The sequence below is a fragment of the Falco peregrinus genome, chromosome 4 (assembly GCF_023634155.1).
Source record: "Falco peregrinus isolate bFalPer1 chromosome 4, bFalPer1.pri, whole genome shotgun sequence".
Lineage (NCBI taxonomy): Eukaryota > Metazoa > Chordata > Aves > Falconiformes > Falconidae > Falco > Falco peregrinus.
This window is the reverse complement of record NC_073724.1, coordinates 8,641,721-8,657,185: the sequence shown is the minus strand read 5'-3', so window position 1 is coordinate 8,657,185 and position 15,465 is coordinate 8,641,721. Positions and strand designations below refer to the sequence as shown.

General features: G+C 50.4%; 1 protein-coding gene across 2 annotated transcripts; it reads left to right on the top strand.

The window, feature by feature from the left end:
• The first annotated feature begins 5,172 nt into the window (after positions 1–5,172).
• Positions 5,173–14,851, top strand: ADPRH (ADP-ribosylarginine hydrolase). 2 transcript variants are annotated; one of them, XM_055802420.1, is made up of 4 exons: positions 5,173–5,683; positions 6,569–6,915; positions 13,244–13,604; positions 14,344–14,851. In XM_055802420.1, the coding sequence occupies exons 1-4, from the start codon at positions 5,616–5,618 to the stop codon at positions 14,729–14,731; spliced, it is 1,164 nt and encodes a 387-aa protein (XP_055658395.1). In that variant the 5' UTR covers positions 5,173–5,615; the 3' UTR covers positions 14,732–14,851. The 2 variants fall into 2 exon arrangements, with proteins under 2 accessions (XP_055658395.1, XP_005236103.2); XM_005236046.4 differs by lacking the exon at positions 5,173–5,683 and adding an exon at positions 6,088–6,218.
• The last annotated feature ends 614 nt before the right edge of the window (positions 14,852–15,465 follow it).

The window sequence follows — 15,465 nt, the reverse complement described above, 5'->3', positions numbered from 1 at the left end:
ATCATGCAAAGTGCATAAGTACAGAAAGGAAACAGGTAGATATTTTTAAGCCTTGTCAGACCAATGGATAAAACAGAACATTCGGTGATCTTGTTCATATGTTCCTCTTCTGTCACACACTAGCACTTCCCAATTCTCTGAAATCCAATTCATGAAGAATCAAATGCAGAAGTAACCTTTCAAATGTCATGTTATGCTGTCCCTAAGCTTTTTTCCACTAATTCTCATGCCCCTTTGTTCTTTTGGTATATGGCTAAAAGTGGGTGTCATTCCCAGGAACGGCAGTGTTTTGGAGGGAGCTGGTGAAGAAATAGCCAGGAGAGAAAAGCAGGAGAGAAGGCTCAGGTCACAACCTGGCATCAGAGAAATCCCTGTGGTGGAAAATAACCACCCAATCAAATAACTCAAAGCCACCAGAGGGCTTTTCCTAACCTAGGAAATCATACCTAGGATTTTGCCTAGTCTCAGTTTAAGTCATTCAAGCTGAGGAAAGTCATCCTTCAGCTTGGCAGGTCCTGGTGCTGTAAGCACTCCCCGATAAGCTAACGGGAATATCTATGCACCATTCCCATCAGCCTGCTTCCCCAGACCTCAGCTAGTGCCTCCAGCTCTTCCTCCTTCAAGTTTAGCTCTCATGCCTGCACGGTGTCTGAGATTTCCTTAGACTGCTTGAACACACTTGCAACTTGCATGCAGAAGAAAGAGGAGACCCTACTCCCCAGCCTAGTTCCTTTCCCACCCTTATTTCTACACACCTTCCGACCTTCCCTTAGCTCTGTTTTGGGAGGATTGAGGGCCAAAAGGGCTTTACGTTGCAGGTGGATGACCCTTGTGGCAGGAGGTAGATGCATGCAGCTGGGATGATGGAAAGCTGGAGGGAAAAGGAGGTGCGGTAGTTTTTGGAGGAGACTGGTAGTTAATTTGCCTTTGCTGCAGCGTGGAAGGACATGTCGCCTGTGTGAACCACATGTGCTTGGCCGCATCTGCTGCTGTTCCAACACCAGGATCCTCAGCAGAGATACAGCCAAGATGGTGAGAGACGCTGTGCTTTCTGTTCCAGAAGGCTAAACCCCCTCTCCTGTAGCTGTTCTTCACATTCCTCACACCTGACACATCTTTCTGCAGTGTAGACTGCCATTATGTTCCCCAGACTGTACCTTTTCACACAGAAAGGAGAAACCTGTTCTCCAAGCAGAAAGCACATTTAACACTCTAAACATTGCTGCTTCTGCAATGCAGGAAGAGCATCACAGTTTTAAAACATATAGCATGATGAAATCTCCTTCCTTCCCATTGCCAGGCAGCTGGCTGCATTTAACCCGCCACATCTTGCTAGGGCTTATCTTCATTGGCAAGTTCCAAGAACCTCCACATTTAGCCTGCCAGTGGCTGTGAGTTGACAGTGGTTGTAAGGCAGGCTTGATGTGCCTCTTTGCTTGCAGGCATGACACCCCTCTGACGGGCACCCCTGGTCCCTCTGCCCCAATGTGCTCAGAAGTGACAGAGGCGCAACTGCCAGCAGCTTGTGGAAAGAAAGTGGCAGAAAGGACAGCGACGCAGGGCCACAGATGCCATCACCCTGCAGGTGGGGAGCACAGTGCCAGCACTGGCACACAACTGAAAATGAAAATGTCACTTGATGTACATCAAGGAGCCTCAGATCCAGTGCTCGAGCCAAACTCCAGACCCACAGGAGCTGGCTGGGATTGCTTCACTGGCACCCCCAGGCTCGAAAGCAGGACTTGCAGCCTGCTGGGGAGGTCCCTGTCCTCACATACTCCCACTTACCAACACGCCAGCTATAAACCTAATGCAGGGCCAGTGAAGGTCAGTTTGCAGTTCTTTTTGCCAGATACGGACATGAGAGTGATGATCACAGGCCTCAGCTCACCCAGGAGATGTTCCCTGTGTCACTGACCTTGCTGATTGTCCCAAGCTGGCATTGCAGTGCCTCTCTCTGTTGTAAATCATTTACCTTGCTTATCTTCTACCCTGCAGAATTATGGTTATTTGAAACAGTTATACTTGTGTGTGTGTATGTGTGAGGGGGTGTGTGTTTTAAAATTTTTCTTTTTAAATCTGTGTTAAAGAGGGCTTTTGGAAGCATCCTGAGGAGAGTGGTAGGTGCCACACAGTAATTTTCCACCATTTTCCTTTTGCCCTGGGCAGCAAGCCAGGCCTGCTCTTGGACAGTTTGTTGAAGGACGCAAGTCTGGAAAGAAAGAGGCAGATATTTCTGCAGTGAAGTCTGGTTTCTTGAATAAGAGGCTGAAGCCCAGTATTCTCTGAAACCAAGCTGGTTGCCCAAAGGCACCTCTTCTGCTGCCATATTGAAAACTTGCTTCAGCCAAGCCCTTCAAAACCACTCTTGCTGTTCCTCACATGATCCCATGTCTAGGCAAAGGCATCCCTGCAACTGGCTTTGCCCCAGACACAGTCTGTGTTTGCAGCCAAGGCGCTTGCCACCTTTTTCAGGTCTGCGTCCCTGGACAGGACAGATAGACGAGAGGGACCCCCCTGTCACTACCGTGGGAAGTCAGGCAACAAGTGAGGGTGACCGCCCCACCAGGATTAGCTGGAGGAGGCAAGGTCCTGCCATGCCCAGGGCGAAGGAAGTGCAGAGCCAGAACCTGCTGCTGCTGCTGGGTGCCCATCCCCTGCTGCAAACATGCAGCCAGAACGAGCACAGCAGCCCCGAGCATCCTACAACGGCGAGCGTTTCCCTCATGGGTGCATGTGGGGTCATGCATCGCTGCCTCACCAGCGATTGTGGCCCAGGCTCGCCGCAGTGAGCTGGTCAGGTCCCATGCAGACCTCACGTGGCATTTGCAGCCCCTGTTTTGAATGCCCCTGTTATAGCGTATTATTATTGACTGGCCAGTGACAAAGACTGACATGCACCTGGGGACTCAGAATTAGGGTAAGCCCAGAAATATTCCCCACTCAAAACACATGCCTGCTGTCATTACAGAGAAAAAAGGGCTATTAATAGAATGAGAGACTGTTAAGAGGTTGGCATTGGTCCAAAATGAACATGGTTGAGGGCCCCAGAAGATCCTGTGGAAGGTCACCTTTGAACCTGGGGGGCAAAGAGAAGATGAATAGGATGGGTGAAAAATGAGAATCCCAGATGTTCCCTTGCAGTCCCATTTTGGGGACAGCTGTAGGATGCAGAACAGGGGCAGTGCCATGTTTAAGGGGGTGCACCATGCCAGTTTAATGTTCACTTTCTTCCAGCTTTTGGCCTGAAGGCCACATGTAGTTCTGAGGAAATGTCCCACATAGTCTAAACCAGTACATAGCTCCAGCGCTGCAATGCTGTCCTTCACAGCCCCTCCAAACAGGAGCCCTCAACCCTGGGTTCATCTAGAAAGGCACATTTTTTTTAGTCAGAAAGAATTACCCTTTTTTTCCAGATGAATATGAAGGAAAATTCTGAGTCTAAGCGAGTACTAACCACAGTGTCCAACACATGGCAGGGGCATGTCAGCGAGCTGCTCCAAGGTGGTACTTTCCAGAAGGCATATCCTGGCCATTGGTCCACCGCAGCCTAAATTTTCATTAAAGAAAAAATACAACAAAAAACCCAGAAAGGTGAAACATGGTAAATTTTTAACTCGTTGCATGGCTCAGCACCAGAAGGCCATCCTTGCAAAGAGGAGTGATTCTGCCCACCTCTCCACACCATGGGGTTAGTCAGGGCAATGCTGCGCTGCACCATCTTGGACCTGGAGGTGCTCCCTGATGGAGAGTGCTCTCATCACCCACCTCATGGGCATCCCATGGGACTCGCACGAGGAGATAGATCCCTTCGGGATCAATGCATGCATTCAAGCCTGAAGACTGCTGCTCTCCCCACCGCAAATTTGCAGGCTCCTGCTGACGGGTCATTGTCTTCTGTTTGTCAATGAGGAGCCCTTGAAATTTTTCTGTGACATATCTCAGATGTCACTTAACTGCGTTGTGCATCCTGGTTTTGGTTTTTAGGAAGTTGAAAGAGCTCAGGAAGCAGGAAACAATGACAAGAACCAAAGACCTCAGTGCCGCAGTTACTTTGTGCTGATGCAGAGGCATTCGCCCATCTTCCTGCCCATTGGGGGAAGGCTGCAACTTTTCCCTCCGCTCCTCTGCCCTTCAGGCCACCACAGAAGCTGTTCCTCACACCAGCCAGCCAAAAGTGGGCCCGAACATTAAGAGAGAAAACTCCTGCTTTGCTTTTAAACACTGCTCCAACCTGATTAAATTCAGAGCCGTTCTATATAAAACAACAAGATGCAGAGAAGCAGAAAAGGTCAGCAGGCACCGCTGGCAGTGCTGAGACACTGGCAGCTTCTGTCCCCACTTCCTTTTCTGTTATTATTTTCTCTACCAGATGCTCCTCAAACTCCACATTTGCAGCAGGGTGTGGACGAGCAGCAGCTCTCCGCATGGGCACGGTGTACAGAACGCCCAGCCGCTGGGGCAAGCACTGCTGGCCAGCCCCGTGCCCTCAGCTACCTGAAATCCCCCAGGGCCCCCCTCCAGCCCCCCACTCTTGCTTGCCCCCAAATTCCCCAGGGACTCTGCTCTGACCCAGCGCTACATTTGCGATTGCCCTGAAATCCCCCAGGGCTGCAGCTCAGAAACTACCACCACTATCTCTCATAAGCATGGGGAGGGGGATTTTTTTTTTTCTTCCCTGCATATAGGAGGTTTTGGTACCTCCTGGTATGAACTGGGGCTCTGGAGAGAGCTGGTGTGACCACCAGTGGGTAAAAATTTTCGTCCTCCGCAAAATGCAACCCTGGCCGTGCTCAATCCTGTTTCTTACTCCAGCTCCCTGCTGCTGTCCCTTCCTCGCCTGCTCGCTGATGCCCTCAGCCACCTAACCACCACCATGAAAAAGAAAGGATAAAGCAAAGCAACAGGGTCACCAAGCGCCTCGGGAGGCACCGTAAGGCAGCAGCACGGGACGTGGCAAGGACTGGCCCTGGTTTGGGTGAGGCTGGGGTCACCAGGGAGCTGAGCTGGGCCATGCTGGGGGCTGGGGGGGGACGACGCTGCCCCCAGGACACCCAAGGGCGAGGCAGGCGCATAGGTAACGACCCCCAGTGAAGGCTGGGGGGTCCGCGCAGGCTGCGGTGAACGCAAGGTGAGAAAAGAGGGGGAAGGCAAGGCAAAGCTGGAAAGCCCCCGGGGTCTGCCCCCAGCGCAGCGGCTGAGCGGGGCACAGGGCTGGGGCTGGGCCAGGGGCTGCTGGCCCGACCAGCGAGCAGTTTTGGAGGAAATGCTGAGCGCGCCTTTCATTTTTATTTTTATTAAATAAACTAGTTCGCTTCCATGCGTGACTTCATTTCCATGCGGCAGCTTGTTTCCCGGGTCGGCTGTCGTGCTTTTAAGCGCCGAGAAAGAGACAATCCGGAGAATGGAAGGACACACGGGGCTCCCTGCCGAGCTACCAGCCCCGCGGCTCGGGGGCCGCCCCCCGGCCGGCACAAGGCGGCAGCGGCCCGGGGGGAGCCGGGCCCGCCAGCCCCGGTCGCGCCGCCCCGGCAGGCCGCGGAGGGGAAGGGCCGGGCGGAGCCGCCTCAGGCAGCCGCGGGCAGCCGAGTCCTGCGGGCGCTCCGCCACGTCGGATGTCCCCGGGGAGGTGGCCGCTGCTCCCGGCCGGGAGCAGGCGGGCGTTGCTCGCGGGGCTGGCTGCGTAAGTACCCGCTGGGGCCGGGCAGGGCTGATCCTTCCTCGCCTGCGCCTCTCCCGAGCGGAGGGGCCGGGCCGTGAGGCGCTGCAAACCCTGAGGAGGAGCGTCGGCTTTTCCGGGGGTCGTCGCTGAAGCTACCCCCTGGCACGGCCAGCTCGGCCCGGGCCCCCCCGCAGCCAGGCCCGGCCACCCCCGCAGCCAGGCCCGAGGCCCCCCCGCAGCCAGGCCCGGGCCCCCCCCGCAGCCAGGCCCGAGCCCCCCCCCGCAGCCAGGCCCGAGGCCCCCCCGCAGCCAGGCCCGAGCCCCCCCCGCAGCCAGGCCCGAGCCCCCCCCGCAGCCAGGCCCGGCCACCCCCGCAGCCAGGCCCGAGGCCCCCCCGCAGCCAGGCCCGGGCTCCCCCGCAGCCAGGCCCAGGGCCCCTGCGCTTACTGCCTCTGCCAGGCCCCTCATCCCCACCCAGGCTGCAGGAGCTGCCGGCAGCACAGCTAACCTCCTTGCCCCGTGCTGTGGGCTGCACTGAAAACAGGGGTGAACGCAGGTGTGGTGACATAACCCGCCCATGTTTCTGCAGTCCTGCCCTTGCTTTTGGTCTTTGACCCGGCTGGGACCTGCTGTTGCCCTGGGCTGCTGCCACTGCCCTGGGAGGACATGGGGACGTGGCCGGCTTCCCCTGGCCCAGGGCTGGGCTGCCCGGGGGGGGGGGCACAACATCCCCACTGATGGGGGCCGGTGGGCAGAGGTCCACGGGGAAGCATGTACTTTGAAGAAATGCATCCTCTGAGGGAGATGGAAGTACTGGGCCAGGTGTCGATCTGCCGAAGCTTAGCAGTAGGGGCCTGAACTGGGAAAGATTTTATTATCAATCTCCTCTTTTTGTTTCCCCCATAGTATTTTCTGCATTGAAGCAATCCTGGGGCAAAAAGTGTGTCCTAAGGCAATGGAAAACTATGTGGCGTCGATGGTGCTGAGTGCAGTTGGTGACACGCTGGGCTATTACAATGGGCGGTGGGAGTTCCTGCAGAGTGGCCCAGCCATCCACAAGGAGCTGGCAGAGATGGGGGGACTCGGTAACTTCAGCATCCAAGGTTGGAAAGTCAGTGATGATACAGTGATGCACTTGGCCACGGCCGAAGCCCTGGTAGCTGCTGGGAAAAACCCCAGTTTAGCACATCTCTATTCCCTGATTGCCAAGAACTACAAGGAGTGCATGAATGACATGAAGGGCAGAGCTCCAGGTAATCCCTCCATAGTAGTGTCTAGGCAGGGCTGTCCTCTTGCTAACGTGTTTCCCTTTCCTGCAGCTTGGAGCTGAGGCTGGCCTTGGCTCTACTTTTGGCTGTTGATAGCATTAACTGTATTTCGTGTAAAGTCAGAAGTTTTCCACACTCGTTACCTGTTTCAGCATGAGCTAAAGAGAACAGAGTAAGGCAAGCTGAAGTGGTTTGGGCTTCTCTGAACTAGATGAAAAAGATAACGTTTTCTGATGAAAATGCCCGTGTTTACAAAACATTCTTATAGGCATGTTTGAGGGCTGGCCTTGAACTCAGGGAAAGGACGCTGGCTTTTGTGCTGGGGATGTGTCTTTTCCTACACTCAGTGGTTGAAAAATGCAAATTCAGTGATGTATAATGCACAGCCTGAGATGCTGCTGTGTTTGGTTTTTATTATTTATGTAGTATTACACATAAAATATATTTAAAGGCAAAAAGATCCTTGCTTGGAATAATGAAGTTTATTAAACCCAAAGTCTGCTTTGAGATAGCTCTGCGTGTCTGCTTTCTGTGGTAGGATGGTTGAGCTACAATTGTCTTTTCTGAACTGTGTACTTCCATCGCCTCTCTTTTGTCTGCATAGACACAGTGGTGCTGAGTTTGGGTCGCAGGCAGTAGGCAGTGGGGACTGGCAGTGTGTGGCATTATTCAGGAAGGGTGCCTTGACAGACTGCAGTAACTAAGCTGTATGCAACATTCCTGTAGTTCCTAGTTCACCCAGGGCTGCTGACCCAGCGCCTCCCTGAGCACCCATCTGTCTCTGTGTTTATGGCCTGGCCTTGAATTAAACTTAAATTGGAGCTACTGATCCTAGGCCTCTGATTGGACTAGGGCAGGCAGTGTAAAGTATTCAGGAAACACTCAAATTCAGCTATCCCGCGGAATGTTTATCCATTGAAAACAAATTGCCTAGACATGCCTATTTGGAGTGGTCAGAATAGATCAAGAATGTTCTGGATTGACATTTAACATGGGAAAGGCCAAATCCTGCATTGCTTTCTTAGAGCCACTGAGCACAGTGTGATAGAGCTGTGCATTTCCAAGATAAACCAAGTTGGAAACTTGAGCAGGAATTTATTCTGCTTATCCTTTCCACAGTGACCTCCTACCCTTGTGTAAAGACTAGAACTATCAGTATTCTTAAACACAGATAGTCTCAGTTGTTGGAGTAGCCTAGTTAATAAAATATTTAGGAAGGGGTAACGATGCTCACTAGGATAGCGGGAGTCAGCAGGTTAACCTTCTAAGAGATTCACTGCTGTTTTGGCAAAAGACCATCTTGTAGTTTCCCCAGCTGATGGAGTCTGCCAAGGTGGACTAACCACAGCTGGCAGTGAGACAGCACCTGGAAGGTACTTTTGCCTCCATTATCTTTGTGACTAAAACCTGAGATTAAGAGGAAAAGAACCTAAAATTTAAATGTTAGTAATTAATAGCTAAGGTTAATAGCACACCTGCTGCAGTCCTGTGAGTAATTGAGCTACCACGTGCCAAAAAGCAGTTCCCATTTGGAAGTGAAGGATTTTAAAAGTAAATTTGCTGTGGATACTAATCAGAGTGACAAGGAAAGGTCAGGTAATCTAGCTAAACAGAGAAATGCAACATCTTTAGTGGGTCAGTAGACACTTAACCTTGTAAAATTTTGGGGAAAGTAGGGAAAGTAACCTGGAAAAAAATGGAAGTCAGTTGGGCATGTTCTTGTAACAGCGTTCTGGAGTGCTCCTGCTGCAGCCACAGGAAAGACAGTCTGCTGTGGGAGCTTAAATCCTGATACTTAATAGTTCAATGCCCACTGAAACACTGCCAAAGGGAATACCTAATGCATATCCTGAAAAGCTGTCTGCAGCCTGGAGTCTCTATGCCATATTGATAAATCCTAATGACAGAAGTTGCATGTTGATAACTTCTTTTGGCAGTTCCGAGTAAATGGATCTAAACTCAGAATATAACCCAAGGTGATGCTGTTCTGGGCAAAGTAAATACTCCCTGGGGAATTGCAGTCCTTCAGGCTGAGAACGGAAAGTTGCTGCTGCAACTTTCACCCAACAGAGAAGAGATTGCCCCAGACCAGTGGGGGAAAGTCACATTGCTCGCCCACACAAAGGAGTCCAGACCTAAAAACCAAAACCCACAGTAACAAAGGGATTCCCACAACGTTATGAATCATCAGAGGGCCATGGAAGGGTCCCTCAAGTATGCTGCCCCAGGAGAGAACTCATTGTCTTAATTCAATGGCAGGTTAATTCCCTACATCTGTTAGTGCTATTTGTGATGGGCCACAGCCCCAAATTCATTGTTCTTTGCAGATAACGAAGCCAATGAATTAAACGCCACAAGCACAGACGTACTTTTTTCATGGTACAACTACATCTGCTTCCACAGCTCTCCAGGAGACCTTCTGCCGCTAAACTCTTTTCTTTGGTCCAAGTCTTCTCCCTGTGGAATTATTTACCACTGTGTGGTTGTTTTAACTCACCTTTTTTAATGTGTATTGATCGATCCCAAAGAACTGTTACTGTCTTTCCTCATGAAGAGTCTAAAGTGGAATGGAAGTCTGTTCCAGAAATAGCATCCAGTTCTACTGGAAACTTGTTGAGGTCTTTTTTTCACAAAACTTTATTCACATGCTACTTTTTGCTTGTATTTCTTCTTTCTTTAGACCAGTACCCTCAACATTCTTTTAGTTTCTTATTGTTAGTACAAAGGATTCCTAACAAGGATTTGGTGGATTTCCAAAACAGGATTTCCTGATCTGAAAACTCCTACAGCAGTTTTTTTTTAAACCTGTTCTTAAAAAAAGACCTGACGTGATTTCAGCTTAGTCTTCCTAAATCAGCTTTTAACTGTTTAAAAGCATGAGGATAATACTTGTAATACTTCATAAATCACAAGAGTCTTAGTTGTTGTATACTGGTTTGTTTTATACAATTTTTTCCATTTGCAGGTTATCAGTAGTCATCTCTTAGAATAATATGCACAGGCTTAAAGCTGCAAGCAAATTGTATTGCACAATAACCAGTCTTTCTTTACAGTTTAAGCCTTGTCATCTTCCTCATTTTCTTTTGACTACAGTTAATGCCAGAACAATCTCACTTTTTATCAAGGACAGAGTTGTCTGGTCTCAATCTGCCCAAACATGTCCTGAAGAAATGTCTTTCTCACAGTTCCAGCAAGATTACAGAGTTCATTTTGCTTTTGTTAAGCAGATTTTGATTTTAAGCTACCTAGTCCTTTTGCTCTCTCCATTTCCCCTTGTCTTCCTGGCAGAAGGTTTGTTTTACCAGTAACATATGAATAGGGTACTTGGCACAGCTTTTTAAAAATGTGGCTTTGTTTGACAGGTTCTTTTAAATGTCATGTCACAGGTTATAAGTCATAAGTGCAATGCTTAGTATAGTTAGATTTTTGAAAAATGCACCGATTTTCTGTTAAAAAGCTGGAAATTATACTGACTCCCCCTTAATGACTTTGATACATAGCGGCCAGCTATGAATTAATAAACTACATGAAAAGCAGGTTTAGAAGCCTGAACACATTCCCACTTTGAGACAATACGAAAACAAACTCCCAGGCAGCTCAGAGGTTGGTGACGATCAGTCCTGGCAGAGCCCAGCGCTACCCACACCACATGCTCTGCCTACCGCTTCTTCCAGCTGAGAAACACGGCCCTGCAATTTTCACTCCGTAAATCACCAGGAAGAAGGATGTGTAAGGAACATCTGGACTGATTCAGGGGTTGGCTGGCCATATGGCACCACAAAACCAGCAGATCTCATCTACTGGGAGGAGTGTGGTGGTGGCATGACGTGAGAGGCTGGTGTGGTGGCATAGCAGGCAGGGATGAGGCTGGTGAAATGGCAGGTCAGGTTCATGCCTGGATCAGGCTGCGGGGAATTCCTGGGAGCTAAAGTGGCCTGACATGGGCTGTGCTGATCGGCAACCTGTTTTTTTCCTATGGGGGGGACTGGCATAGGCTGTTCCCATTCCCAAAGTTGATTTTGGTTGACAGGCTTGTGGGGCAAATAGCCCAACAGCCACAGGACCGAGCTGCTTTTTCAGTTTCAGACAACCATTCATGGGGAGCTGGTCTGCCTGTTCACACCGCACAGAGGGCTGTGCTTATCTAATAAGCCTACAATGCAACAACACTGTTGGAAAAGACAGATGCTAAAGACATTTAGACCAGCACATGACCTTATTCCTGACAACAGCCAGCCATTATTTATTTTATAGCATGTCCAGAAGCCAATCTTAAAGGTATGCTTGGATATGGAGGTATTTTAGTTACAAGGGTGCTGTAAATGCCATGTGCAGGAAAAATAGACTGCCATATTCCAAATCCTACTGTCAGGTGTGTAAATGGAAGTGCAGAAGAGCTCTCTGCAGAATGCTTAGTGCAGTACCTAGCTGCAATTAGCTGGGTCCCAGGTCGTGGTGATTGAATTGCACCAAAGGTAATTGAATTTTAGAGTTAGATTAAGTTTTTTGACCAGGCTTCTTCCTTGCCATTCTGTTCTATTTAGTTTAACTTTCAAAGTAACAGAACACCTCCAAGTTTTATCAGCTACCTATCCTAGTTAGGCAGCAAAGTATAGAAGCAACAGTCAAATTTTAGGGGCGTGAGCACGTCAACTGCTGCTGTTACCCTGTGTGTCTGAGAGAGGACTGGGCGTGCTGTGGGTAGGAGAAGAAAGCCTTAGTCTTTTGAGTCCGTGTCTGCCATTGTCCAACACATTAAAACTTAAATGAAGTGGCTTGAAATCTGCCCTTGATTTACCCTTCTACTGGAAAAGAAGTATTTCAGGTTTGGCGAGACGACTAGGAGAAAAGGAAGAAGAGAATCAAAGGTAATTTAATGTTTCAAACCTGTTTCTCCTTCCTTGCACACAAATGTTTGGCTTAGCTCTCAAACCCTGTTTCACGGTCTTGACTGGGGAAGCTGGCTAGGCTCTGAAATTTGGATGGTTTGTGCAGATGGCTTTGCCTGTTAATGTGCTGGACTAACAAGTGAGTTTCTGAAGCAGCACCACTGGAAGAAATAAATTTCTTTAAAAGTAAATAGAACTATGAACGAGATGGAGGTGAGGAAGGAGGAGTTACGGTGGGGCTTCCCACCAGAAGAGAGGTCAAGTTGGGCTAGGGTGTCAGCTCAGCAAGGGAAAACTAAGGAAGAGGGAGAAAGTATATACAATCTCAAGTAGTATGCAGCTTGACAAGATGTTATTTCTTGTACTAGAAGAACTAGAGGGGAGTTTAAGGAAATTGTCAAACGGCAGTTTAAAACAGAAGGAAATGCTTTGCATAACAAAATCGTGGCTCTTGTTAGCATGGGATGTTAAAGGAGTCTGAGGGCACGCATGGGTTCAAGTTAAGGAGACCAGTTCATGGTGGCTACGTCCACTGGGGGTTATTGAACATACCACTTCGGATCCATCTTCTGACTTAAGCAGGCTGTGCTCTGCTGGAAGCCAGGCTGGCCTTCTTGGGGGACCATTGTACTTGCCTCATTTTTTTATAGCCTTTCTGTAGCTATCTGTGACAGTGGGTGTGTTTGGAGACGAGCTAGTGGGCTGGACAAACCTTTGGTCTCGCCTAGTACAGTTGTTCTTCAGCTTGCTGAAGAAGAGTACAGTGAAGCCAGTTAGGCAGAGCCGCGTTGCAGTGAGGGAGTTACTACACTCATCGCTTTCTGACAAACTGAACTGCAGCAGGGGTGCTCTGGGAAACGTTTCCTATCAGTGAGGCAATGGAAAAGATTCCTGGGGAGCTTGTGGGGTTGCCTTTAAAAGGCCCTGTAAAGAGGCTAAACTAAAAAAGCAGAGGGACTTAGCTTTGCCTGGGGTCAGGGATCCTCCAAACCTCCTTTGTTTCTATTTATATATATCGATCTAGATATCTAGATATATGTGTACTTAATATACCTAATGTATAGATTATGTATGTTTTATAGAGAAGTTATTAAATAACATGAAATGGAAATACAAACAATGCAAATAAATTGTCAGTGGACTTTCTTACCTCCCTAGACTTTTTAAAATTATTTTCACAAACAGGAATTATCAGGTCTGCTTGGGAGTATGCAGGATGCACCAGCAATTTAAGGCAGGATACTTATGTGAGCAGACAACTGATGTTTTTAAAGGGAAGCTCAAATTCCTTACACAGACTAATGCTTCCTTCCCCACTACCTTGCCTGTCTTCCCTCTGTTCCCCAGCTACGTGACCCTGACTCCTGCTGATGCATGTTTCTGTTTCTTTCTTTTCTTTCTCGGGCTCTGCCACTCCTGTCCAGGTGCCGCGTGTACGGAAAACGCACTGAAGCTGGATCCAGGGCGGGCGGATGGCTGGAGGATCCCATTCAGCCCCCGGGAGGGAGGCTGCGGGGCTGCCATGCGCTCCATGTGCATTGGGCTACGTTTCTGCCACCCTGCTGAGCTGGACACCCTGGTACAAGTCAGCATCGAAAGCGGCCGAATGACTCACCACCATCCCACTGGCTACCTCGGGTCCCTGGCATCAGCCCTCTTCACGGCTTTTGCAGTGAACAGCGTGCCCCCCCCGGCCTGGGGGAAGGGGCTGCTGGAGGTGCTGCCACGGGCGAAAGCCTATGTGCGGGACACTGGCTTCTTCGTGGAGGAGAACATGGGGCAATGGTGAGCTGCGCTGCCAGCACCGGGTTGTGTTAAAATGAAAATGAACCTCACGTATGAGACGCGAGTTCTGTTTATACTTAAGCTTCAGTAATCGCATTACGGTAAATTCCTAGAGCAGCACATGCCTGCCATGGGATCAAATCCATTCAGAATACCTCTAACTTACTAAAAAAACAAAAAAAGAAAGAAACAAAAAAAAAAGGCAGATTGGGTTTGGGTCATGTAGCTGTGCCATTTTTTTGGCTAGACTCGTCATCTCAAGCAGCTGTGAGCTGATGAAAGCTGGGAAGCAGGGCTGGGGAGCAGCACCAGGCTTAGGGCTGAGCTCAGTTTGAAAGTTATAACCAAATCTGGCTGCAGATTCGGTGTGGCTCCGTGCACAGGGGCACAGACACACAGGGGCAGAGGTACTCGGAACCTGGGAGGATGACTCAGTTCTCGCTCTGAGCCTTTGAATCCTGTGCAGCGCGACAGCAGCAGGTGCTGGGCTGCATTCTCCCATGTGGCTGGAGGGAGGGGAAATCTTAACTCACTGAAACATGTCCTTGTGCCTCTTACTGTAAATCATCTTCCTAGTTTGACAAATGGGGGACGCCTACCATTTTGCCGAGCCATCGCTCTGGGCTCATGATGTGGCTAGTTTTCAGCTGCTGCCGGGCGCGCCTGTGGGGAGCTTCAGTATATGCTTCTGCTGTGGGATGTCTCTTACAGCCCCTCCATCCCGTCTCCTGTTTTGCAGGCATTACTTCGAAGAGCAATGGAAAAAATACCTGGCAGGGCGAGGCATATCGGATGGGGTCTCGCCGCCCACCTTCCCTCCCAAGTATGGTGTGGAAGAGAGAGACTCATTCTACACTTCCCTCAGCTATGATGGCTGGGGGGGCAGCAGCGGGCACGATGCCCCCATGATCGCTTACGACGCGCTGCTGGGTGCAGGGGACTCCTGGACAGAGCTGGCTCACCGGGCATTCTTCCACGGGGGAGACAGTGACTCCACTGCTGCCATTGCAGCCTGCTGGTGGGGGGCCATGCACGGCTTCCAGGGGGTCCACGCCTCCCTCTATGCCCACCTGGAGTACAGAGACCGTCTGGAGCAGGTGGCCAAGGACTTGTACCACATTGCCTAGGCAGGGGGTGGCAGGCCCCCCCTGGGGCGTGCTTACCCCACCTGCCACCCCTCACTTCCTCAAGGTTTTGCAGATTTGGTTTGCAAACCTGCTGGATTAAAGTGTGCAAGCGTAGCCAGAGCCAGGCCTCCTTTTTCTGTTTGTGTGTGCTGACTGCAGCAGGGAGGCCATTTCGGAGCTAGCAGTTTGTGACTTGGGGGTGGGGGGAGCTGTCACAAGGTGGTTTGATGGGAGCACACAACAGGCCCTCGAGCAGCCAAGCCCTGAGACACTCCTCCTCGGATGCACATTGTTTGGTCCTCAAGGGGAGCAGGACCACCTGCGGCAGCATCGCCAGCCATGCTCCAGCAGCAAGGGCATGCAGCAAAACCCACTCAAGCTACCCCAGAGCAGGGTCCTGCCCACACGAGCATGCCGGAGGGGGTCAGGGACGCACGCCTGGCCGCACAGAGCCTACGTGGGCTGGCAGAGATGCCTCCTGGCAAACCGGTGACGGCTAGCCCAAGCTTGCTGCCTGGTACTGTCAATGGGGGGTGCTAGGGACACCGCTTGCCATCTCGCATGGAGCATCTGCAGAGCTAAAACCTCTGCTCCTTAACACAGGGACTACAGCAGATGTAGCCCAAGACAAACCTACAGGGGGGGTGCAGCGGCACAAACAGCCAGTTGTGTCCGAGGACAGCAGCGTTTTCTCATGCAATTATTTTAGCAGAGGGTATTTTTTGTTTTAAACG

Coding starts and splice junctions, on each gene's coding strand:
- ADPRH (XM_055802420.1), top strand. CDS start 5,616: ATGTCCCCGGGGAGGTGGCCGCTGCTCCCGGCCGGGAGCAGGCGGGCG. Junction 5,684..6,568: donor TTGCTCGCGGGGCTGGCTGC/GTAAGTACCCGC, acceptor TTTCCCCCATAG/TATTTTCTGCATTGAAGCAA. Junction 6,916..13,243: donor CATGAAGGGCAGAGCTCCAG/GTAATCCCTCCA, acceptor ACTCCTGTCCAG/GTGCCGCGTGTACGGAAAAC.